Source organism: Mustelus asterias, chromosome 21 (assembly GCF_964213995.1).
Source record: "Mustelus asterias chromosome 21, sMusAst1.hap1.1, whole genome shotgun sequence".
Lineage (NCBI taxonomy): Eukaryota > Metazoa > Chordata > Chondrichthyes > Carcharhiniformes > Triakidae > Mustelus > Mustelus asterias.
In genome coordinates, this window is record NC_135821.1 from 20460374 (window position 1) to 20486063 (window position 25690).

Consider the following 25690-nt stretch of genomic DNA (forward strand, 5'->3'; position numbering starts at 1 on the left):
GACGCAGGGATGGGAGTGGTCTCCATTGGAAGTGGTCCCCAGTGGGGGTGGTCTCCATTGGGGATGGTCTCCATTGGGGGAGTTCTCAAATGGGAGTGATCTCCTTTAGGGGTAGTCTCCATTGGGGGTACTCCCCACTGGGAGTGGATACACTGACACAGGGATGGGAGTGGTCTCCATTGGGATGGGTCCCCATTGGGAGTGGGACACACTAACACAGGGATGGGAATGGTCCCCATTGGGAGTGGGACATACTGACGGAGGGATGGGAATGGTCCCCATTGGGAGTGGGACACATTGACGGAGGGATGAGAGGGGTCCCCACTGGGAGTGAGACACACTGACGGAGGGATGAGAGGGGTCCCCACTGAGAGTGAGACACACTGACCCAGGGATGGGAACAGTCTCCATTGGGAGTGGGACACACTGACAATGGGATGTGAGTGGTCCCCATTGGGAGTGGGACACACTAACCCAAGGATGGGAATGGTCTCCACTGGGAGTGGACACACTGATGGAGGAATGGGAGGGGTCCCCACTGGGAGTGGGACACACTGACGCAGGGATGGGAGGGGTCCCCATTGGGAGTAGGACACACTGACCCAGGGATGGGAGGAGTCCCTATTGGGAGTTGGATGCGCTGACCCAGGGATACAAGTTGTCTTAATTGGGAGAGGGACGCACTTACCCAGGGATGGGAGTTGTCATAGGAACATAGGAATTAGGAGCAGAAGTAAGCAAATTCAGCCCTTCGAGCCTGCTCCGCCATTCAATCAGATCTGGTCTCAAATCCACCTCCTCACCTGCTCCCCATCTCCCTCTTTCCCTTTTTTTTATTGGAAATATATCTATCCCCTTCTTGAAATCATTCAATGATTCAGACTCCACCACGCAATGGGGCAGCGAGTTCCACAAATTCACCACCCTCTGCAAGAAGTAGTTCCTCCTCATCTCAGTTTTAAATCTACCGCCTCTCAACCTATACTCTGTGACCTCTCGTTCGAGATTGCCCCATAAGAAGAAACATTTGGTTAAAATTTTATATACCTCGATCAGATCCCCCCTCACCCTTGTCAACTCCAGTGAGGACAAGCCCAAACTATTTAATCTCTCCTCATACATCAACCCCTTCATTCCCGGAATCAATCTGGTGAACCTCCTCTGAACTGCCTCCAATGCCACCACGTCCTTGCTCAAATAAGGAGACCAAACCTGGACATGACTCCAGCCGTGGTCTCACCAACACCCTATACAATTGCAGCAACACTCCTCTACTTTTATACTCCAGTCCCTTTGCAATAAATGGCAACATTCTATTTGCCTTTTTTATTACCTGCTGCACCTGCATACCAACTTTCCACGATTCATGAACAAAGACACCCAGATCCCTCTGCCCGGACACATTTTGAATCTGCTTCCCATTTAGGTAATAATTTGCCTTTCTATTTTTTCTGCCAAAATGGACAACCTCACACTTATCCACATTAAGCTCCATCTGCCAAATTTTGGCCCATTCTCTTAGCCTACCTATATTCACCTGTAGAGTCTTTATATCCTCTTCACTGCCTGCTTCCCCATTATTTTAGTCTCATCCGCAAATTTTGCTGTGTTACACTCTGTCCCCTTCTTGCAGATCAAAGAACTCAAGCAAGTTTGTCAAGCACAACTCACCCTTCGTAAAACCATACTGACAATGAGCTTTGTCCTTCCAAATGCTCAGCCATCTCCTCCTTAATGATTGATTCCAGCAACTTCCCCAGCACAGAGGTCAAGCTAACTGGCCTATAATTTCCTACTTTTTGCCTCTGTCCCTTTTTGAATAAGGGCGTCACATTAGCGTGTTTCCAATCCATCGGGACCTCACCGGAATCCAGAGAATTTTGAAATATCACAACCAATGCATCCACTATCTCTACGGCCACCTCCTTTAATACCCTCGAGTGCAGACCATCAGGCCCCAGGAACTTATCTGCCTTTAATCCCATTAGTTTATTCGATACCTTCTGCTTAGTGATATTTATTGCACCAAACTGCTCTGCATTAAAGACAGTTTTTGAAAAATCTTCATTTTTCTCCACCATGAAGAGAGAGGCAGAATATTGGTTTAGTGCCTCCGCCATCTCTGTGTTCCCCAATAATACCTCACCAGTATCGTCCTCTAAAGGGCCAACATTTAGTTTAGCTGTTCTCTTCCTCGTTATATACTTGTAGAAGCTTTTGGTTTCTGTGTTTATGTTTTCTGCTAGCTTCCTGTCGTAGTTCACCTTAGCTCCTTTGATTCTATTTTTAACAGTCTTTAACTGAACCTTAAAGTTCTCCCAATCCTCCAGCTTGCCACTAGCTTTGCAGTAGTTTCCCTAGTTTTTGCCTCTATGTAGGGTGAATATGATAGGGTGAATGCACTCAGTCTTTTTCCCAGGGTTGGGGAATCGAGAACTAGAGGGCATTGGTTTAAGTTAAGAGGGGAAAGAATTAATTAATGGGAACCTGAGGAGCAACCTTTTCTTTTTACACAGAGGGTGGTACGTGTGTGGAATGAGTTGTCAGAGGAAGTGGTTGAGGCAGGGACATTGACAACATTTAAAAGGCATTTGGACAGATACATGGATAGGAAAGGTTTTGAGGGATATGGGCTAAAAGCAGGCAAATGGGGTTAGCTTAGATGGGCATTTTGGTCAGCATGGACCAGTTTGGGCCGAAGGGCCTGTCTCCATGCCGTAGATTCTATGTCCTCTTTGACTTCCTTGTCTAGCCATGGAACGTTTTTCTTACTTTAATAATTCCTCTTCCTCTCAGGAATATACTTTAATCGAGAGATATTCAATATCTCCGTCAACATCCGCCATTGTTCCTTAACGGTCCTGCTCTCAAGTATTTGCGTCCAATTTACTTGGGCCAACTCTTTCCTCAGACCTGTATAATTACCTCTGCCCAAAGCTAAAACTCTAGTATGGCACTCTGGCTTCTCTCACTCAATCGGAATCCGAAATTCTAGCAGATCCAAGAGGATCTTTAACAACAAGACTATTTATCAACACTTCTTCGTTACTAAATCTAAAATAGCCTGTTCCCTGGTTGGTTCCATAACATATTGCTCGAAGAAACTATCCCTCACATACTCTATGAAATCTCCCTCGAGGCTACCTTTGCCAATTTGATTGATCCCGTCTATATCCATGTTAAAATGACCCACGATTACCTTATGCCCTTCTCATAAGCCCACATTAGTTTATATTGGTTTATACTGTGCCCCACTTTGGAAGTATTGCTTGGGGGCCTGTAAATTGCTTCGACCAAGATGTTTTTTCATAGAACCATGCAGCGCAGAACAGTCCCTTCGGCCCATCGAGTCTGCACCAACACATCCTCTTTTTTTTATTCCCACCATATTGATTCAACATAGATGTAAACGGGTATGATATAATTGGGATTACAGAGACATGGCTGCAGGATGACCAGGGGTGGGAATTGAATGTCCCAGGGTATTCAATATTTAAGAAGGACAGCCATAAAGGGAAAGGTGGTGGAGTGGCACTGCTGGTTAAAGAGGAAATTAACACAATAGTGAGAAAGGATATTAGCTCTGACAACATGAAGTCTGTATGGGTAGAGTTGAGAAATACCAAGGGGCAAAAAACATTCGTGGATGTCATATGTAGACCCCCCAAACTGCAGTGGTGATGTTGGGAACGGCATTAAACACGAAATTAGAGATGCATGTGGTAAGGGAATATCGGTGATCATGGGTGATTTTAATCTGCACATAGATTGGGCAAATCAAATTAGCCACAATGCCGTAGAGAAAGAATTCCTGGAGTGCGTATGGGATGGTTTTCTTGACCAATATGTGGAGGAACCAACTAGAGAGCTGGCCATCTTAGACTGGGTACTGTGTAATGAGAAGGGAATCATAGAAACCCTATAGTGCAGAAAGAGGCCACCTGGCCCATCGAGTCTGCACCGACCACAATCCCACCCAGGCCCTACCCCCAAATCCCTACATATTTACCCGCTAATCCCTCTAACCTACGCATCTCAGGACACTAAGGGGCAATTTTAGCATGGCCAATCCACCTAACCCACACATCTTTGGACTGTGGGAGGAAACCGGAGCACCCGGAGGAAACCCACGCAGACACGAGGAGAATTTGCAAACTCCACACAGACAGTGACCCAAGCTGGGAATCGAACCCAGGTCTCTGGAGCTGTGAAGCAGCAGTGCTAACCACTGTGCTACCGTGCCGCCCCAATCATTCCCAGTCGAGCTGTATGAAACCCCTTGGGGATGAGCGACCATAACATCAGGAATTTTTTTATCAAGGTGGAGAGTGAAATAGTTGATTCGGAGACTAGGGTGCTTAATCTTAATAAAGGAAACTATGAGGATATAAGGTGTGAGTTGGCCTTGATAGATTGGGGAGAATTACTTAAAGGGATGACAGTGGATAGGCAATGGCAAACATTCAAGGAACAAATGGGGGAACTGCAGCAACTCTTTATTCCTGTCTGGCACAAAAGCAAAATGGGTAAGAGGGCCAATCCATGGCTTACAAAGGAAATTAGAGAGAGTATCCGATCTAAGGAAGAAGCATATAGATTGGCCAAGAAAAATAATAGGTCTGAAATTTGGGAGCAGTTTAGAATTCAACAAAGAAGGACCAAGTGATTGATTAATACAGTGTGAAAGTAAGCTTGCAGGGAACATAAAGACTGACACTAAGGGTTTCTATAGATACGTGAAGAGAAAGAGGTTGGTGAAGACAAATGTAGGTCCCCTACAGACAGAAATGGGGGAATGTATAATAGGGGACAAAGAAATGGCCAAGCAACTGAATATACTTTGGTTCTGTCTTCATAAAAGAGGACACAAATCAGATGCCAGAAATGTTGGAGAATGCAAGATTTAGTGAGAGGGAAGAAGAGCTGAGGGAGATCAATATTAGTAGAGAAATGGTGCTGGAAACATTGATGGGATTGAAGGCGGATAATTTCCCAGGGCCTGATAATCTATATCCCAGAGTACTTAAGAAAGTGGCTCTAGAAATAGTGGATGTCTTGGTGGTCATCTTCCAGGATTCTGTAGATTCTGGAACAGTCCCTGCAGGTTGGAGGGGAACGAATGTCACTCCAATATTCAAAAAGGGAGGTAGAGAGAAAACAGGGAATTATAGATCAGTAAGCTTAACATCGGAAGTGGGGAAAATTCTCAAATCCATCATCAAGGACCTTATAGCAGAGTATTTAGAAAGCAGTGGCAGGATCAGACAGAGTCAGCATGGATTTATGAAGGGGAAATCATGCTTGACAAATCTGTTGGAATTCTTTGAAGATGTAACTCGTAGAGTTGACAAGGGGGAGCCAATCAATGTGGTATATTTGGACTTTCAGAAAGCGTTTGACAAAGTCTCACATAAGAGAATATCGTGCAAGATGAAAGCGCATGTGCTTGGGGGAAGTGTATTGAGATGGATAGAAAACTGGTTGGCAGAGAGGAAACAAAGAGTAGAAATTAATGGTTGCTTTTCAAATTGGCAGGCACTAACTAGTGGGGTGCCACAGGGATTGGTCCTGGGACCCCAGATATTCACAATATATATTAATAATTTGGATGAGGGAACAAAATGTAACATCTCAAAGTTTGCAGATGATACCAAGTTGGATGGGAGTGTGAACTGTGACGAGGATGCAGAGATCCTACAGAATGATCTGGACAGGTTGGGTGAGTGGGCAAATCAATGACAGATGCAGTATAATTTGGATAAATGTGAGGTTATTCACTTTGGAAGTAAAAACAAGGCAGCAGATTACTACCTGAATGGCTGTAAATTGGGAGAGGGGAGTGTGTAGCAGGACCTGGGTGTCCTTGTGCACCAGTCACTGAAGGTAAGCATGCAGGTGCAGCAGGCGGTAAAGAAGGCAAATGGTATGTTGGCCTTCATTGCGAGAGGTTTCGAGTACAGGAGCAGGGATGTGTTGTTGCAATTATACAGGGCCTTGGTGAGGCCTCACCTCGAGTATTGTGTGCAGTTTTGGTCTCCTTTTCTGAGGAAGGATGTTCTTGCTGTCAAGGGAGTGCAGCGAAATCTTACCAGGCTGATTCCGGGAATGGCGGGACTGATGTATGAGGAAAGATTGACTCGGTTAAGATTGTTTTTGCTGGAGTTCAGATGAATGAGAGGGGATCTCATAGAGACTTAGAAACTTCTAACAGGACTAGACAGGGTAGATGCAGAGAGGATATTCCCGATGGTGGGGGAGTCCAGAACCAGGGGTCACACTCTGAAGATTCAGGGTAGACCATTTAGGACGGAGGTGAGGAGACATTTCTTCACTCGAAGAATGGTGAGCCTGTGGAATTCGTTACCACAGGAAGTAGTTGATACCAAAACATTGAATGTATTCAAGAGGTGGCTGGATATAGCACTTGGGATGAATCATAGAAACCCTACAGTGCAGAAGGAGGCCATTCGGCCCATCGAGTCTGCACCGACCACAATCCCACCCAGGCCCTACCCCCACATATTTACCCGCTAATCCCTCTAACCTACACATCTCAGGACACTAAGGGGCAATTTTTAACCTGGCCAATCAACCTAACCCGCACATCTTTGGACTGTGGGAGGAAACCGGAGCACCCGGAGGAAACCCAAGATACCAGACACGAGGAGAATGTGCAAACTCCACACAGACAGTGACCTGAGCCGGGAATTGAACCCGGGACCCTGGAGCTGTGAAGCAGCAGTGCTAACCACTGTGCTACCGTGCCATGAATGGGTTAAAGGTTATGGGGAAAAAGCAGGATTAAGTTATTGAGTTAGACGATCAGTCGGGCAGCATAGTCGGCGCAGGCTCGGAGGGCCAAAGGGCCTGTTCCTGTACTGTAATTTTCTTTGTTCTTTGTACGGTGAAATGTATAGGTTCTTGCACACTATACAGACGAAGCATACCGTTCATAGAGAAGGAGTGCAGAATGTAGTGTTACAGTCATAGCTAGAGTGTAGAGAAAGATCAACTTTAATGCAAGGTTGGTCCATTCAAATGTTTGATGGCAGCAGGGAAAAAACTGTTCTCGAGTCCGTTGGTACATGACCTCAACTTTTCTATCTTTTTCCCCAATGGAAGAAGGTGGAAGAGAGAATGTCCGGGTGCATGGGGTCCTTAATTTTGCCGGCCGCTTTTCCGACGCAACAGGAAGTGCAGATAGAATCAATGGATGGGACTGATTGCGTGATGGGACTGGGCTACATTCACGACCCTTTGTAGTTTCTTGCGGTCCGTTAGAATAATGGTGTTGGAGGCTGAGCTGTAGTCAATGAATAGGAGTCTGACATCGGTGTCTTTGTTATCTCGGTGTTCCAGGGTTGAGTGCAGGGCCAGGGAAATAATAATGCCTGTTCACTTCTTTCCTGCTTCTGATGTGGCGACACGGTGGTTAACACTGCTGCCTCACAGCGCCAGGGACTGAGGTTCGACTCCCGGCTTGGCTCGCTGTCTGTGTGGAGTCTACACGTTCTCCCCGTGTCTACGTGGGTTTCCTCCGAGTACTCCGGTTTCCTCCCACAGTCTGAAAGACGTGCTGGTTAGGGTGCATTGGCCGTGCTAAATTCTCCCTCGGAGTACCCGAAGAGGCGCCGGAGTGTGGCGACTAGGGGAATTTGACAGTAACATCATTGCAGGGACAAACTGATTGCCAACTGGACGTCACATTATGTTAATGTAAGCCTTACTTGTGACTAATAAACTTTAATACAGCCTTGGTGTCATCGTTAACCCAGAAAGCAACTCCATCTCCTGCTCTATCCTGTCCATCGTTCCACAATACTGAGTAAGCACCCTTGGACATTCAACTCCCAGTCCTGCTCCTCCTCAACCAGGTCTCTGGAATCCCCACCAAACCTTACCCATTGGTCTCTATTGGTGCCATAACCCATTGTCCCCACAGGAAGTGGCACTGCGCCTGCGCGGCCGCGGCCCCGACCCCTCGCGAGACCGGAAGTGAGCAGGCGCGAGCAGCCGGCAACCGTTTCTCAATCTCTCTTCACGTTCTGGCGATTAACCCCCCGGCGCACGTGAGGCCGGAGTTTTTAATTATTATTATTTTCCGCTCCCGTCAGGAATTCTAACTGGGTTTTACCGCTGAATCACCTTCTCCCTGGCCAGACTCAAACTTTTACCCGCGGGGCCAGCAACACATTCGCGTCCGAACCGGCCGTCCGCCTCCTCGAGGCTTCACTCGTTTCGTTTCTGATTGGTTAACGCGGCTGTCAATCAGAGGCAGCAAGGGTTTCGATTGGTTGTCATGCCTGTCAATCAATCTGTCCCTTAGAGCCCACCCATCTTGTGGCTGATTGGCCTGTTCCCTTCGCTCCTGCTTCTGATTGGCTATGACACGTGTGATTCATAGGCCCCCCAAGGTCCGCCTTTCTCGCTTGTGATTGGCTTTGTTGCCTTGTCTCCTGCCTCCGATTGGGTAATCCGGTAGTCAATCAATCTGTCCCTTTGCGCCCGCCCACCTTGCTGCTGATTGGCTCCTTAGCTCTCCTCTACACCGTATCTGACTGGCTTAATCGGCGATCAATCATTGTGACTCTGGGAACCGCCCACGTTTCTGTTGATTGGCCTCTTGCCTTTGCTCTCTCCGGGTTCCGATTGGTTCATAGCTCCTGTTCGGCTGTCAATCAAACCCAGTGAGTCATTGCCCCTGGGCTTCCTAAAGACATGTTGTGGAGGTGCTGGTGTTGGACTGGGGTAAACACAGTAAGAAGTCTCACAACACCAGGTTAAAGTCCAACAAGTTTATTTGGTAGCACAAGCCACTAGCTTTTGGAGCGCTGCTCCTTCATCAGGTGAGTGGGAATTGTGTTCACAAACGGGGCACATAAAGACTCAAACTCAATTTACAGAATAATGGTTGGAATGTGAGTCTTTACAGGTAATCTTAAAGGTACAGACATTGTGAGTGGAGAGAGCGTTAAGCACAGGTTAAAGAGATGTGTATTGTCTCCAGACAGGACAGTTAGTGAGATTTTGCAAGTCATGGGGGTTACAGGTAGTGTGACATGAACCCAAGATCCTGGTTGAGGCCGTCCTTGTGTGTGGAACGTGGCTATCACTCTCTGCTCAGCGACTCTGCGTTGTCGTGAACGCCACCTTGGAGAACGCTTACCCGAAGATCAGAGGCCGAATGCCCGTGACCGCTGAAGTGTTCCCCAACAGGAAGAGAACACTCTTGCCTGGTGAAGTGGACCTCTTCACCGCACAGGACCTTCAACTGATGCTATACACTAGATACATCGATGACATTTTCTTCCTTTAGACTCATGGTGAACAATCACTGAAACAACTATATGATGACATCAACAAGTTCCATCCCACATCAGGCTCACCATGGACTACTCTCCGGAATCTGTTGCTTTCTTGGACACACGCATCTCCATCAAGGACGGTCACCTCAGCACTTCACTGTACCGCAAGCCCCCAGATAACCTCACAATGCTCCACTTCTCCAGCTTCCACCCTAAACACGTTAAAGAAGCCATCCCCTACGGACAGGCTCTCCGTATACACAGGATCTGCTCAGATGAGGAGGATCGCAACAGACACCTCCAGACGCTGATAGATGCCTTCATAAGAACAGGATATGGCGCTCGACTCATCGATCAATAGTTCCGACGGGCCACAGCGAAAAACCGCACCGACCTCCTCAGAAGACAAACACGGGACACAGCAGACAGAGTACCCTTCATCGTCCAGTACTTCCCTGGAGCAGAGAAGCTACGACATCTTCTCCGGAACCTTCAACATGTCATTGATGAAGACGAACATCTCACCAAGGCCATCCCCACACTCCTACTTCTTGCCTTCAAACAACCGCACAACCACAAACAGACCATTGTCCGCAGCAAACTACCCAGCCTTCAGGAGAACAGTGACCACGACACCACACAACCCTGCCACAGCAACCTCTGCAAGACGTGCCGGATCATCGACATGGATGCCATCATCTCACGTGAGAGCACCATCCACCAGGTACACGGTACATACACTTGCAACTCGGCCAACGTTGCCTACCTGATACGCTGCAGGAAAGGATGTCCCGAGGCATGGTACATTGGGGAGACCATGCAGATGCTACGACCACAGATGAATGAACACCGCTCGACAATCACCAGGCAAGAGTGTTCTCTTCCTGTTGGGGAATACTTCAGCAGTCACGGGCATTCGGCCTCTGATCTTCGGGTAAGCGTTCTCCAAGGTAGTCTTCACGACAGCGACAGCACAGAGTCTCTGAGCAGAGGCTGATAGCCAAGTTCCGCACACATGAGGACGGCCTCAACCGGGATCTTGGGTTCATGTCACACTATCTGTAACCCCCACGACTTGCCTGGGCTTGCAAAATCTCACTAACTGTACTGGCTGGAGACAATACAAATCTCTTTAACCTGTGCTTAACCCTCTCTCCACTCACATTGTACCTTTTAAGACTTGATTACCTGTAAAGACTCACATTCCAACCATTATTTTGTAAATTGAGTTTGTGTCTTTATATGCTCTGTTTGTGAACTGAAATCCCACTCAACTGATGAAGGAGCAGCGCTCCGAAAGCTAGTGGCTTGTGCTACCAAATAAACCTGTTGGACTTTAACCTGGTGTTGTGAGACTTCTTACTGCACTTCTTAAAGTGCCATATTCTCTTCTTAAAGGGACAGCTCCCTCCAGGGGAATACATTTCAATAACTGCTGCTTTAATACTAACTTATATTTCTTCTCCCATTGCTCTTCTCTGTTGTATATCATTCCAAACATTTAAAATCCAGATGTGTAATTTAAAAGAGACTTATATTGGGCACATTTCCCAACACCAAGTCTCACTTTCCACCTAGGAGGAGGCCATTCGGTCCCTCGAGTCTGTTCCATCATTCAGCTAATTCATGACTGATCTGGGTCACCTACCTTGAATCTGTTAATACCCTTTGCCTGGAGAAAATTAATCAACCACGGTGAGGCCAGCACTGGATGAGGCTGGGAGCCGTACATCTCCCTTTGGAACGCTCCACCCCACTGTGGACTGTGGATGCTCACTCGATGAGCATAGTCCAGGCAGAAATCAATAGGATTTTGGGTGCCAAAGGAGATGGGGTAGATGATTAGTCATGATCTTATTGAATGGCAGGGCAGGCTCGAGGGGCCGAATGGTCAACACTAGCTCCGATTGAGAGAGCTGTATGCCCTTGAAGAAGTGAAACCAATCAAGGCATTGTTTTTTTAAATCTGTTTGAGTCCAAAGTGACTGAATTATTCTGCCACCTTGTCTCTGTCACTTCTCTGGGCTAATCCCATGATCCAGGAATGTCTCCTTTGGTTAATGTTGTCCCTTGTACTTCTACCTGACAGGGGAGTTGGCACTTCCTCCACAGCCGATATGGCGGATTGGCAGTCACACTTTAGGAATGAAGATGAGGAGGATCCAGAGGAGGCAGAGGAAAACGAAGGTAGGTCAAATGTGAACCCTAGGTTTACAACGGCACGGTGGCACAGTGGTTAGCACTGCTGCCTCACAGCGCCAGGGACCCCGGGTTCAATTCCCAGCTTGGGTCACTGTCTGTGTAGAGTTTGCACATTCCCCCCGTGTCTGCGTGGGTTTCCTCCGGGTGCTCCGGTTTCCTCCCACAGTCCAAAGATGTGCAAGTTAGATGTATTGTCCATGCTAAATTGCACCTTAGTGTCAGGGGGGCTAGCTAGGGTAAATGAATGGGGATAGGGCCTGGTGGGATTGCGGTCAGTGCAGACCTGATGGGCCAAATGGCCTCCTTCTGCACTGCAGGATTCTACGATTCTAACATGCTGTACACCTCTAGATAATAAGAACATTTGAGGCTGATGAGACGGGTTTTTGTAGGAGATGGAATCAAATGTTATGGGGAAACAGGCAGGGAAGTGGAGTTAAGGCCACAATCAAATCAGCCGTGATCTTATTGAGGGTTGTAACCCTCAGTAAGGAATGAGCAAGGAATGAGCTGAAAAAGGGGCTTAGGAGAGCTGGGAGGAGGCATGAGAAGTCCTTGGCGGGTCGGATCAAGGAAAACCCCAAGGCTTTTTACTCTTATGTGAGGAATAAAAGAATGACCAGGGTGAGGTTAGGGCCAATCAAGGACAGTAGTGGGAACTTGTGGATGGAGTCAGTAGAGATAGGAGAGGTGATGAATGAATACTTTTCTTCAGTGTTCACCAAGGAGAGGGGCCATGTTTTTGAGGAAGGGAAGGTGTTACAGGCTAATAGGCTGGAGGAAGTAAATGTTCGGAGGGAGGATGTACTCGCAGTTTTGAATAAACTGAAGGTCGATAAGTCCCCTGGGCCTGATGAAATATATCCTAGGATTCTTTGGGAGGCACGGGATGAGATTGCAGAGCCTTTGGCTTTGATCTTTGGGTCCTCACTGTCCACGGGGATGGTGCCAGAGGACTGGAAAGTGGCAAATGTTGTTCCTCTATTTAAGAAAGGGAATAGAAATGACCCTGGTAATTATAGGCCGGTTAGTCTTACTTCGGTGGTTGGTAAGTTGATGGAAAAGGTCCTTAGGGATGGGATTTACGACCATTTAGAAAGATGCAGATTAATCCGGGATAGTCAGCACGGATTCGTGAAGGGCAAGTCGTGCCTCAGAAATTTGATTGAATTTTTTGAGGAGGTAACTAAGGGTGTTGATGAAGATAGGGCAGTTGATGTCATATACATGGATTTTAGTAAGGCGTTTGATAAGGTCCCCCATGGTCGGCTTATGATAAAGTGAGGAGGTGTGGGATAGAGGGAAAGTTGGCTGATTGGATAGGTAACTGGCTATCTGATCGAAGACAGAGGGTGGTGGTGGATGGAAAATTTTCGGACTGGAGGCAGGTTGCTAGCGGAGTGCCACAGGGATCAGTGCTTTTGGTCCTCTGCTATTTGTGATTTTTATTAATGACTTAGAGGAGGGGGCTGAAGGGTGGATCAGTAAATTTGCTGATGACACCAAGATTGGTGGAGTAGTGGATGAGGTGGAGGGCTGTTGTAGACTGCAAAGAGACATAGATACGATGCAAAGCTGGACTGAAAAATGGCAGATGGAGTTTAACCCTGATAAATGTGAGGTGATTCATTTTGGTAGGACAAATTTAAATGTGGATTACAGGGTCAAAGGTAGGGTCCCATGTTCCCTTTTATCCACTTTCTCAACTTGTCCTGCCACCTTCAGCGATTTATGCACATATACACCCAGGTCTCTCTGCTCCAGCACCCACTTTAGAATTGTTTGTTTTATTTTATATTGTGTCCTATGCATTCTTCCTACCAAAATGAATCAGAAAGAGGCTATTCGACCCATCGAGTCTGCACCAACCACAATCCCGCCCAGGCCCTACCCCCATATCCCTACATATTTACCCGCTAATCCCTCTAACCTACGCATCTCAGGACACTCAGGGCAATTTTTAACCTGGCCAATCAACCTAACCCGCACATCTTTGGACTGTGGGAGGAAACCGGAGCACCCGGAGGAAACCCACGCAGACACGAGGAGAATGTGCAAACTCCACACAGACAGTGACCCAAGCCGGGAATCGAACCCAGGTCCCTGGAGGTGTGAAGCAGCAGTGCTAACCACTGTGCTAGCGTGCCAAATCATTTTGCGTTTCTCAGCATTACATTTAATCTGATACTTGTCCATTCCATCAGCCCCGTCTTTGTCCTCTTCAAGTTGAACACTATCTCCCTGACAGTTCACAGTACTTCCAAGTCTTTCTTAATTCAATTTTTGCAAACACATTTCCAGCTTCATGACAGGTGGCACAGTGAAGGTATTCCTCCCATGTGACTCAGCCACAACTTCAGAAAGATCTGAATCCTTTCTCTCTCCACAGACACTGCCAGACCTGCTGAATTTTTCCAGCATTTTCCATTTTTATTTCAGATTTCCAGCATCCCCAGTTATTTGATTTTATTAGATGAGTAAAACGCTATCATTAAGAAATCCACCAACGCCTCTATTTTCTGAGGAGACTAAGGAAATACAACTGGAAGAATGCTTTCGATGATGGATCTGTAGAAGTTGGTGAGAGTCGTATGTCCGCCACGACTCTCACCAACTTTTACAGATGCAAGATAGAAAGCATCCTTTCTGGTTGTATCACAGCTTGGTATGGCTCCTGCTCTGCCCAAGACCGCAAGGAACGACAAAAGGTCGTGAAGGTAGCCCAATCCATCACGCAAACCAGCCTCCCATCCATTGACTCTGTCTACACTTCCTGCTGCCTTGGCAAAGCAGCCAGCATAATTAAGGACCCCACGTACCCCAGTCATTCTCTCTTCCACCTTCTTCCGTCGGGAAAAGATGCAAAAGTCTGAGATCATGGTACCAACCGACTCAAAAACAGTTTCTTAGAATCATAGAATCCTACAGTGCAGGAGGAGGCCATTTGGCCCATCGATCCCGCACCGCCAACTATCCCACCCAGGCCCTATCCCCATAACCCCACATATTTACCTTGCTAATCCCCCTGACACTAAGGGACAATTTAGCATAGCCAATCAACCTAACCTGCACATCATTGGAGTGTGGGAGGAAACCGGAGCACCCGGAGGAAACCCACGAGGAGAACAGGCAAACTCCACACAGACAGTGACCGGAGGCTGGAATTGAACCCAGGTCCCTGGCGCTGTGAGGCAGTAGTGCTAACCACTGTGCCACCGTGCACCCCTACTACCATCAGACTTTTGAATGGACCTACCTCGCATTAAGTTGATCTTTCTCTACACCCTAGCTATGATTGTAACACTACATTCTGCACTCTCTCATTTCCTTCTCTATAAATGGTATGTGCGCAAGAAACAATACTTTTCGCTGTATACTAATCCATGTGACAAATCAAATCAAACCAGGGTGACACCCCCTCACCCTCCACCCCTGCAGTCTTTCCGGGGCCTTCTCTGAATGATGTCACTGCGGTTCTAGAAGGTCGTTGAGCCACAGCTATCGATTTTTTTTTACAAAAGAGAATGTATTACATCCACTCACAGAGATGTCCAGATGTTACAAACACCATAAATCCCTCCTAATACAAAGAAGCGTGTAGTGGTTGGAGAATGATCACAAGCTGTGATTACTCGGTTTTGTCACCTGCCGCACTTTTCCATCAGTTAAGGTTGTGACGTGTTGATTTATGTTTCAGAGGACGTTCGATACGCAGGCAGGGACAGCTTAGTCTTCCTCATCGATGCCTCGGAGGCCATGTTTGAAATGAATGGTGAGGCCACTTCAGCATTCGACATGACTATTCAGGTAAGAGGAGACCAGTGACAGTGCTGTAGGTGACAGTCGTTCTGTATGTTCAGGGCTGAGGTAGACAGATTTTCAATCAGTCAGGGAATCGAGGGTCTTGGGGATAAGGCGGGAAAGTGGAGTTGAGGATTATCACATCAGATCAGTCATGATCTCATTGAATGGTGGAACAGACTCGATGGGCTGAATGGCCTCCGTTTGTTCCTATGCCTGATACTCTAATGGTCCTATAAAACCAGATGTCTGTCTCTCCCTCACATCTCTGAGAGACACACACACACAGTCCCTCTTCTTAAAAACATTCAAGACACATTTTTACCTCAAAAAAGGTTTTTGAAATTTGTCCTGATGTTTTTCAAAAATACTGCGAAGAAAATCTACCGTACAAAGGGGACAGCACGGTGGCACAGTGGTTAGCACTGCTGCTTCACAGCGCCAGGGACCCAGGTTTGATTCCTGGATTGGGTCACTGTCTGTGTGGAGTTCTCCCCGTGTCTGCGTGTGCTGAGTGTTTTAAGAACATAAGAAGTAGGAGCAGGAGTAGGCCATCTAGCCCCTCAAGCCTGCCCCGCCATTCAATAAGATCATGGCCCATCTGATAGTGGTTTAGTTCCACTTACCCGCCCGCTCCCCATAACCCTTAATTCCCTTATTGATCAGAAATCTATCTACCTGTGACTTAAACATATTTAACAAGGTAGCCTCCACTGCTTCAATGGACAGAGATTCCCTCCCCTCTGAGAGAAGAAGTTCCTCCTCAACTCTGTCCTAAACTGACTCCTCCTTATTTTGAGGCTGTGTCCTCCAGTTCTTGTTTCCTTTCTAAGTGGAAAGAATCTCTCTGTCGAGCCCATTCATTATCTTATATGTCTCTATAAGATCTCCCCTCAGCCTTCTAAACTCCAACGAGTACAGGCCCAATCTACTCAATCTCTCCTCATAAGCTAACCCCCTCATCTCCGGTATCAACCTGGTCAACCTTCTCTGTACTCCCTCCAAGGCCAATACATCCTTCCGCAAAGTTCGGTTGATAGTGCTGCTGACTGATTAGACTCTCTCTACTTGCAGTGTGTCCACAGGGTTTACACCAGTAAGATTATTAGCAGCGACCGTGACCTTCTGGCTGTCGTGTTCTTCGGGACTCAGAAGCACAAGAACTCTGTTGACTTCAAGCATGTTTATGTCCTCCATGACTTGGACACACCAGGCAAGTTTATCCCCCAGATCTGGAGCAAGTCCGTTTAAAGGAGGCAGAGAGTGTGTATAGATGGGTCTTTTTCTAAATGGAGGTCGGTCACCAGTGGTGTGCCCCAGGGATCTGTTCTGGGACCCTTGCTGTTTGTCATTTTCATAAATGACCTGGATGAGGAAGCGGAGGGATGGGTTGGTAAGTTTGCCGACGACACGAAGGTTGGTGGGGTTGTGGATAGTCTGGAGGGATGTCAGAAGTTACAGAGAGACATAGATAGGATGCAAGACTGGGCGGACAAGTGGCAGATGGACTTCAACCCAGATAAATGCGTCGTGGTCCATTTTGGTAGGTCAAATGGGATGAAGGAGTACAATATAAAGGGAAAGACTCTTAGTACTGTAGAGGATCAGAAGGACCTTGGGGTCCGGGTCCATAGGACTCTAAAATCGGCCCCGCAGGTGGAGGAGGTGGTTAAGAAGGCGTATGGTGTGCTGGCCTTTATCACTCAAGGGATTGAGTTTAGGAGTCCGGGGATAATGATGCAGCTATACAAGACCCTCGTCAGACCCCACTTGGAGTACTGTGCTCAGTTCTGGTCACCTCACTATAGGAAGGATGTGGAAAAGATTGAAAGGGTGCAGAGGAGATTTACAAGGATGTTGCCTGGATTGAGTGGCATGCCTTATGAGGATAGGCTGAGGGAGCTCGGTCTTTTCTCCTTGGAGAGACGAAGGATGAGAGGAGACCTAATAGAGGTGTATAAGATGTTGAGAGGCATAGATCGGGTGGACTCTCAGAGGCTTGTTCCCAGGGTGGAAATGTCTGCTACGAGAGGACACAGGTTTAGGGTGCTGGGGTGTAGGTACAGGGAGATGTTAGGGGTAAGTTTTTCACACAGAGGGTGGTGGGCGAGTGGAATCGGCTGCCGTCAGTGGTGGTGGAGGCGAACTCAATGGGGTCTTTTAAGAGACTCCTGGATGAGTACATGGAGCTTAATAGGATGGAGGGTTATAAGTAGGTCTAGAAGGTAGGGATGTGTTCGGCACAACTTGTGGGCCGAAGGGCCTGTTTGTGCTGTAGTTTTTCTATGTTTCTATGTAAACTCGGTGTGGAGTATGTCCCTCCCTTGGGACTCTGCTCTGTGCAAGTTGTGGTGTAGGTACGCAGCTGGGAGCAGTAAAGTGACAATAACCAGGCAATCTGATTCAGTGATGTTGATTGAGAAGTAACTATTGGCCGGAATACTGGGAATACACTTCAGAAGTATTGACTGTAAAGCATTTTGGGACATCTGGGATTGGGAAAGGCGCTATATCAATGCAATTGGTGCTTTTTGGTTGCACTTTTCACATTTATCCACCGTCTTCTCATTGGATCACTGATATGAAGAGCAGGCAACAGGATGGACTGAATGGCCTCCTCATCATAGAATTCTATATTGTGGAAAGAGGCCATTCGAGTCAACACTGACAACAATCCCAGGCCCTATCCTCGCAACCCCATGTCTTTACCCTGCTAATCCCCTGACACTAAGGGTTAATTTAGCATGGCCATTCCACCTAACTGTACGTCTTTCAGACTGTGGGAGGAAACCGGAGCCTCCAAAGGAAACCCACGGGGAGAATGTGCAGACTCCACGCAGACAGTGACCGAAGTCGGGAATCGAACCCGGGCCCCTGGCGCAGTGAGACGGCAGTGCTAACCACTGTGCCACCCGTGCCACCATGTATGTAAAATTCTATATTTCCTTGATCCCATTTCCTTCGTCCCTCTGTCCAGTTGGGTTAACGTCCTTTCTGCCTCAGCCACAAAACCCTGAAAATAAATTTCACATGTTTACAACTCACAATTCTCCAGGACTTGTCTGGACCACAGGAACGGAATGAATATTCTGCTAATAAGAATAGTCTATTTGAAACTCCAGATTTAATGTCCATTCTTGGACCCAATTGCTAATTACCGCAATCTCAGCCCGTCCAGAGCCGCGAAGCGGACAGCTCAAGTCCAGATGAGATTCTGTTTCCATGGAGCAGAACATGTGCCTCCTCGAGCCCACTTCCACTGGAGGTGTGGGGAACTCTGGCTGGCATGAGGCACCATTTTGCAGGACAGCTCAGACTGAGGTTCAAAACGCACAAGTTCTTGGATGCATTGTTTTGAGGTCCTGGTGGAATAGAAATATTGTGGTTACAAATGCAGGTCAGATGCTGGGAACTCTGCGGGGAGTAACTCACCTTCTGACTCCCCCAATATCTGTCCACCATCTGCAGGGCACAGGTCAGGAGTGTAATGGAATACTCCCCACTTGCCCGGATGAGTCTGGCTCCAACTTGACGCAAGAAACTCGACACCATCCAGGACAAAGCGGTCCACTTGATTGGCATCACATCTACCACCTTCAACACTCTCACTCTCCTCCACCGAGTGGCAGCCGTGTGTACCATCTGTAAGATGCTCTGCAGCAACTCACCTAAGGCTCCTTCAACAGGATAAAGTAGACGTGGAGCGGATGCTTCTGCTGGTGGGGCATTCTAGGACGAGAGGTCATAGTCTTAGGATAAGGGGCAGCAAATTTAAAACAGAGTTGAGGAGAAGCTACTTCTCCCAAAGGCTTGTGAAACTCTGGAATTCGCTACCCCAAAGTGCGGCAGATGCTGGGACAGTGAGTAAATTTAAGGAGGAGTTAGACAGATTTTTAATTGGTAATGGGTTGAAAGGTTATGGGGAGAAGGCAGGAAAATGGGGATGAGGAGCATATCAGCCATGATTGAATGGCGGAGCAGACCCGATGGGCCAAATGGCCTAATTCTGCTCCTATATTTTATCAACTTATGAACAGCACCTTCCAAACCCATGACTTCTACCATCTAGAAGGAAAAAGGCAGCACATATCTTGGAACTCCGCCACCTGCAAGTTCCCCTCCAAGCCACTCACCATCCTGACTTGGAAATATATCGGCTGTTCCTTCACTGTCGCTGGGTCAAAATCCTGGAAGTCCCTCCCTAACAGCACTGTGGGTGTACCTACACAGTAAGAAGTTTAACAACACCAGGTTAAAGTCCAACAGGTTTATTTGGTAGCAAAAGCCACACAAGCTTTCGGAGCTCTAAGCCCCTTCTTCAGGTGAGTGGGAATTCTGTTCACAAACAGAGCATATAAAGACACAAACTCAATTTACATGAATAATGGTTGGAATGCGAATACTTAAACTAATCAAGTCTTTAAGAAACAAAACAATGGGAGTGGAAAGAGCATCAAGACAGGCTAAAAAGATGTGTATTGTCTCCAGACAAGACAGCCAGTGAAACTCTGCAGGTCTAGGCAACTGTGGGGGTTACAAATAGTGTGACATGAACCCAATATCCCGGTTGAGGCCATCCTCGTGTGTGCGGAACTTGGCTATCAGTTTCTGCTCAGCGACTTTGCGCTGTCGTGTGTCACGAAGGCCGCCTTGGAGAACGCTTACCCGAATATCAGAGGCCGAATGCCTGTGACAACCTCAAACAGACCATTGTCCGCAGCAAACTACCCAGCCTTCAGGAGAACAGTGACCATGACACCACACAACCCTGCCACAGCAACCTCTGCAAGACGTGCCGGATCATCGACACAGATGCCATCATCTCACGTGAGAACACCATCCACCAGGTACACGGTACATACTCTTGCAATTCGGCCAACGTTGTCTACCTGATACGCTGCAAGAAAGGATGTCCCGAGGCATGGTACATTGGGGAAACTATGCAGACGCTGCGACAACGGATGAATGAACACCGCTCGACAATCACCAGGCAAGACTGTTCTCTCCCTGTTGGGGAGCACTTCAGCGGTCACGGGCATTCGGCCTCTGATATTCGGGTAAGCGTTCTCCAAGGCGGCCTTCGCGACACACGACAGCGCAGAGTCGCTGAGCAGAAACTGATAGCCAAGTTCCGCACACACGAGGATGGCCTCAACCGGGATATTGGGTTCATGTCACACTATTTGTAACCCCCACAGTTGCCTAGACCTGCAGAGTTTCACTGGCTGTCTTGTCTGGAGACAATACACATCTTTTTAGCCTGTCTTGATGCTCTCTCCACTCACATTGTTTTGTTTCTTAAAGACTTGATTAGTTGTAAGTATTCGCATTCCAACCATTATTCATGTAAATTGAGTTTGTATCTTTATATGCTCTGTTTGTGAACAGAATTCCCACTCACCTGAAGAAGGGGCTTAGAGCTCCGAAAGCTTGTGTGGCTTTTGCTACCAAATAAACCTGTTGGACTTTATCCTGGTGTTGTTAAACTTCTTACTGTGTTTACCCCAGTCCAACGCCGGCACCTCCACATCACATGTACCTACACCACAGGGACTGCAGCGGTTCAAGATGGCGGCTCACCACCTACTTTCTCGAGGGCAATAAGAGATGGTCTAGCCAGCAACACCCACATCCTATAAAAGAAAAATTAAAAAGCCAAGAGGAGGAGGAGAGTTCTAGCCCCAGGATCCTTAAGTTTGAAAGTGTAAGAGCAGGTTTCTGAGGCCTCTGTCCCTAATAGGTCATCATCCTGTATCAATGTAAAAAGTGATGTGGATTTTTCCTCCTGAGTCTTTATCATGCGATCCTAGAATCAGAATTTATGTCACACTATTTGTAACTCCCACAGTTGCGTGGACCTGCAGAGTTTCACTGGCTGTCTTGTCTGGAGACAATACACATCTTTTTAGCCTGTCTTGATGCTCTCCCCACTCCCATTGTTTTGTTTCTTAAAGACTGGATTAGTTGTAAGTATTCGCATTCCAACCATTATTCATGTAAATTGAGTCTGTGTCTTATAAGTTCTGTTTGTGAACAGAATTCCCACTCACCTGAAGAAGGGGCTCAGAGCCTCGAAAGCTTGTGTGGCTTTTGCTACCAAATAAACCTGTTGGACTTTAACCTGGTGTTGTTAAACTTCTTTCAATGTAAAAAGAACATGGGCCATTTCCTGTTTTTTATTCATTTGTGGGACACGGGCGTCGCTGGCTGGCCAGCATTTATTGCCCATCCCGAGTTGCCCTTGGAGGGCAGTTGAGAGTCAACCACATTGCTGTGGCTCTGGAGTCACATGTAGGCCAGACCAGGTAAGGAAGGCAGATTTCCTTCCCTAAAGGACATTAGTGGCCCAGATGGGTTTTTCTGACAATCGACCGTGGTTCATGGTCATCAGTGGATTCTTAATTCCAGATTTTTAAAAAATTGAATTCAAATTCCACCGCCTGCCGTGGCGCCATTCGAACCCGGGTCCCCGGAACATTAGCTCAGTTTCTGGGTTAATAGTCTAGCGATAATACCACTGGACCATCGCCTCCCCTGGTGTGTTTAATAGATTGATGTTCTAATCTGACTCTCTCTGTCTGGGCTCAGGTGCTAAGCGAGTACTGGAGTTGGACCAGTATGAGGGGGAGAAGGGGAACAAGTCCTTCAAGAAGAACATAGGCCACAGTACCGATGACTCGTTGAGCGATGCTCTCTGGGTCTGCTCCAATCTCTTCAGTGACGTCACGCTGAAACTGAGCCACAAGCGCATCATGCTGTTCACCAACAATGACAACCCACATGCTAAAGACAGCTCCAAAGCACGACTGACCAGAACAAAGGCCAATGACCTGCGAGAGACAGGTAGGCAAACCACTGTTACCATCAAGCATTTGATGCTTGATACCGGGGCGACACGGTAGCACAGTGGTTAGCACTGCTGCTTCACAGCTCCAGCGACCTGGGTTCGATTCCCGGCTTGGGTCACTGTCTGTGTGGAGTTTGCACATTCTCCTCGTGTCTGCGTGGGTTTCCTCCGGGTGCTCCAGTTTCCTCCCACAGTCCAAAGTTGTGCGGGTTAGGTTGATTGGCCATGCTAAAATTGCCCCTTAGTGTCCTGGGATGCGTAGATTAGAGGGATTAGCGGGTAAAATATGTAGGAATATGGGGGTAGGGTCTGGGTGGGATTGTGGTCGGTGCAGACTCGATGGGCCGAATGGCCTCTTTCTGTACTGTAGGGTTTCTATGATTTCTATGATTTGTCAGCGACTGGTTCAAAGATGTTGAATCACAAAGTCCTCACTTAAGATTGCAGTTGCATTGCCGTGAAGTGCAACTTTATGTGAAACAACTTTAAACAAATCAGGTTTTCCCATTGAAACCAATGTGAAAGCTGTCTTTAGAGTCTGTAGGACATTTCTCAACATGATAACCTGTGAGTGAAAATATTTAATGTTGCTGAATTACTATAGCGGTCGATGAAATAACTTTTGAAATGAAATCAATTTAAAGATATAAATATACTTCGCTCCGGTTTTCTGCCCATCATGCTTGCCGAATCTCCCACGTGCCACGCATTCCACTCGCTGACCCTCCCTGTCGTTGCCCCTCCAGCTCCCCGCCTCTTCCACTCCCTCACCTTTCCTCTTGCTACCAGCCCTCTGGCTTATGGCTGCCGCACCCCCCCGATCCTTGACCCTCTGGGTCACTGCAGACCCTCTTCCTCAGCTTGTCACCTGAGAGCAGAGATTTCAGAGGGTTATCGGACTGGGGTGCAGGTCGCAGAGACGGGGAGGGTTGAGGCAATGGATGGATTTGACAAGATTGAAAATAGTGCTTCGCACAAAATTGGAGCGTAAGTAGGCCATTCGGCCCCTCCCGCCTGCTGTGCCGTTCAATGAGATCATGCCTTGTACGTTTGTGTTTCAAATTCCACATTCCTATCTACCCACAATAATCTTTGATTCCCTCGCCTAACAAGAATCTCTCTACCTCTGCCTTAAAGATATTCAGTGACCCCCCCATTGCCTTCTGAGCCAGAGGACGGAATTTTAACGGCACGCCTGCCCTGATTCCAGGGGTGGGTGAGGCTCGGAGAACGGCATTCTCCGTTAGCCTCGGGCGGGATCGTACGAACCTCGAGCGGACGTGCCAGTAAATTCCGGCCAGAGAGTTCCAAAGTCATGCAACCCTCTGAAAGAAAACAATTCTCTCCATCTCTGTCCTAAAAGGGCGACCACTAATTTCAAAACAGAGCCTGCTCGGTCTGGACTCTCCCACAAGAAGAAACATCCTTTCCATGCCCACCTTGTCCAGACCGTTCAGGATCTTATTTACTTCAATCAAGTCATCCCTCACCCTTCTAAACTCCAGTGGAAACAAGCCCAGTCTGCCCAACCTTTCCCCATAAGATAACCCGCTCGTTCCAGCTATCGATCCAGCAAACCCCCTCTGAAACGTCTCCAACTCATTTACACACTTCCTTAGAATCCCATGGAATCCCTACAGTGCAGAAGGAGGCCATTTGGCCCATCAAGCCTGCACCAAACACAATCCCACACGGGCCCTATTCCTGTAACCCCACATATTTACCCTGCTAATGCTCCTGACATTAGGGACAATTTAGCATAGCCAATCAACCTAACCTGCACTTCTTTGGAGTGTGGGAGGAAACCGGAGCACCCGGAGGAAACCCACGCAGACACGGGGAGAATGTGCAAACTCCACAGACAGTGACCCAAAGCTGGAATTGAACCCGGGGGTTCGTGGCGCTGTGAGGTAGCAGTGCTAACCGCTGTGCCACCATACCTTCAATAAGACAAAAACTGCACACAGTATTTGAGATGCGGTCTCACCAATGCCCTGTGTAACTGAAGCATACCATCCTTACTTTTTTATTCAATTCCTTTTGTAATAAGGAATAACATTCTATTAGCCTTCTCATTTACATGCTGTACCTGCATACTAACTTTTCGTGATTCAAGCACAGGAACACCTAGATCCCTCTGCACCTCGGCATTCTGCAATTATTCTCCATTTAAGTAATGCTGATTTTTTTATTCTTCCTGCTCAAGTGAACTTCACATTTTCCCACATTATACTCCATCTGCCAGATTTTTGCCCACTCAACCTATCTGTATTCATCTCCAAACTCACGTCCCCTTCACCTCATACTTTCCTATCTATCATTGTACTGTCTGCAAATGTATCTCCCATGCCTTTGTTTCCCTCATCTAAGCCATTGATGTAAAAGGTTGAGGCCCCAGCACAGACCTCTACAAGACTCTGCTCATGACCTCCTGCCCTGCCAATCAGACAAAGACCCATTTATACATACTCTCTGTTTTCTGCCAGCCAGCCAGTCTTCTATCTAGGCTCAAATGTTACCCCCTACATCGTGAGCTTTTATTTTTCACAATAATCTTTGATGCTTATCAAATGCTTATGAGAGGCATGGACGGAGTGGATAGTCAGATGCTCTTTTCTCGGGTAGGAAAGTCAGGTACTAGGAGACATAGGTTTAAGGTGCATGGGGGAAAAGTTTAGAGGAGATGTGCGAGGCAATTTTTTTTACACAGAAGGTGATGAATGTCTGGAACGCGCTGCCCGGGGAGGTGGTGGGAGCGGGTACGATTGCGGCATTTAAGGGGCAACTAGACGAATACATGAATAGGATGGGAATGGAAGGATATGGGCTCTGTAAGTGCATATGGTTTTAGTTTAGACAGGCATCATGATCGGCGCAAGCTTGGAGGGCCAAAGAGCCTGTTCCTGTGCTGTACCTTTCTTTGTTCTTCTTGCTTTGCTTTCTGGAAATTGAAGTACAGCACATCTACAGGTTCCCCTTTATCCACAGTATATGGTACTCCTTCAAAGAACGCCATTAAGTTGGTTAAACATAATTTCCCTTTCACAAAATCGTGCTGACTTTTCCCAATTACCTTGGGATTTTATAAGTGTCCAGCTATAGCCTCCTTCATAGAATCATAGAAACCCTACAGCACAAAAAGAAGCCATTCGGCCCATCGAGTCTGCACCGACCACAATCCCACCCAGGCCCTACCCCCACATCCCTACATATTTACCCACTAATCCCTCTAACCTACGCATCCCAGGACACTAAGGGCAATTTTAGCATGGCCAATCAACCGAACCCGCGCATCTTTGGACTTAACAATCAATTCTAACAATTTTCCCACGGCAGATGTCAAGCTAACTGGCCTATAATTTCCTGTTTTTGGCCTCCCTCCCTTCTTGAATAGAGGGGTTATATTTGCCACTTTCCAATTTGATGGAAACTTTCCAGAATCTAGAGAATTTTGCAAAATTAACACCAATGTATCTACCACCTCATTTGTTCAAGACCCTAGGATGAAGTCTATCAGGACCCGGAGACTTGCCAG

General features: G+C 47.4%; 1 protein-coding gene across 1 annotated transcript in view; it reads left to right on the forward strand.

Annotated features, from left to right (window-relative positions):
• The first annotated feature begins 6742 nt into the window (after positions 1-6742).
• Positions 6743-25690, forward strand: part of LOC144509189 (X-ray repair cross-complementing protein 5-like) — a 48275-nt gene continuing 29327 nt past the window's right edge. Inside the window, exons 1-5 of the mRNA XM_078237635.1 lie at positions 6743-8069; positions 11395-11492; positions 15205-15314; positions 16383-16521; positions 21897-22151. Of these exons, the coding sequence (XP_078093761.1) occupies positions 11423-11492; positions 15205-15314; positions 16383-16521; positions 21897-22151 (574 nt within the window). The 5' untranslated portion in view covers positions 6743-8069; positions 11395-11422. The remainder of the gene's footprint in view (positions 8070-11394; positions 11493-15204; positions 15315-16382; positions 16522-21896; positions 22152-25690) is intronic.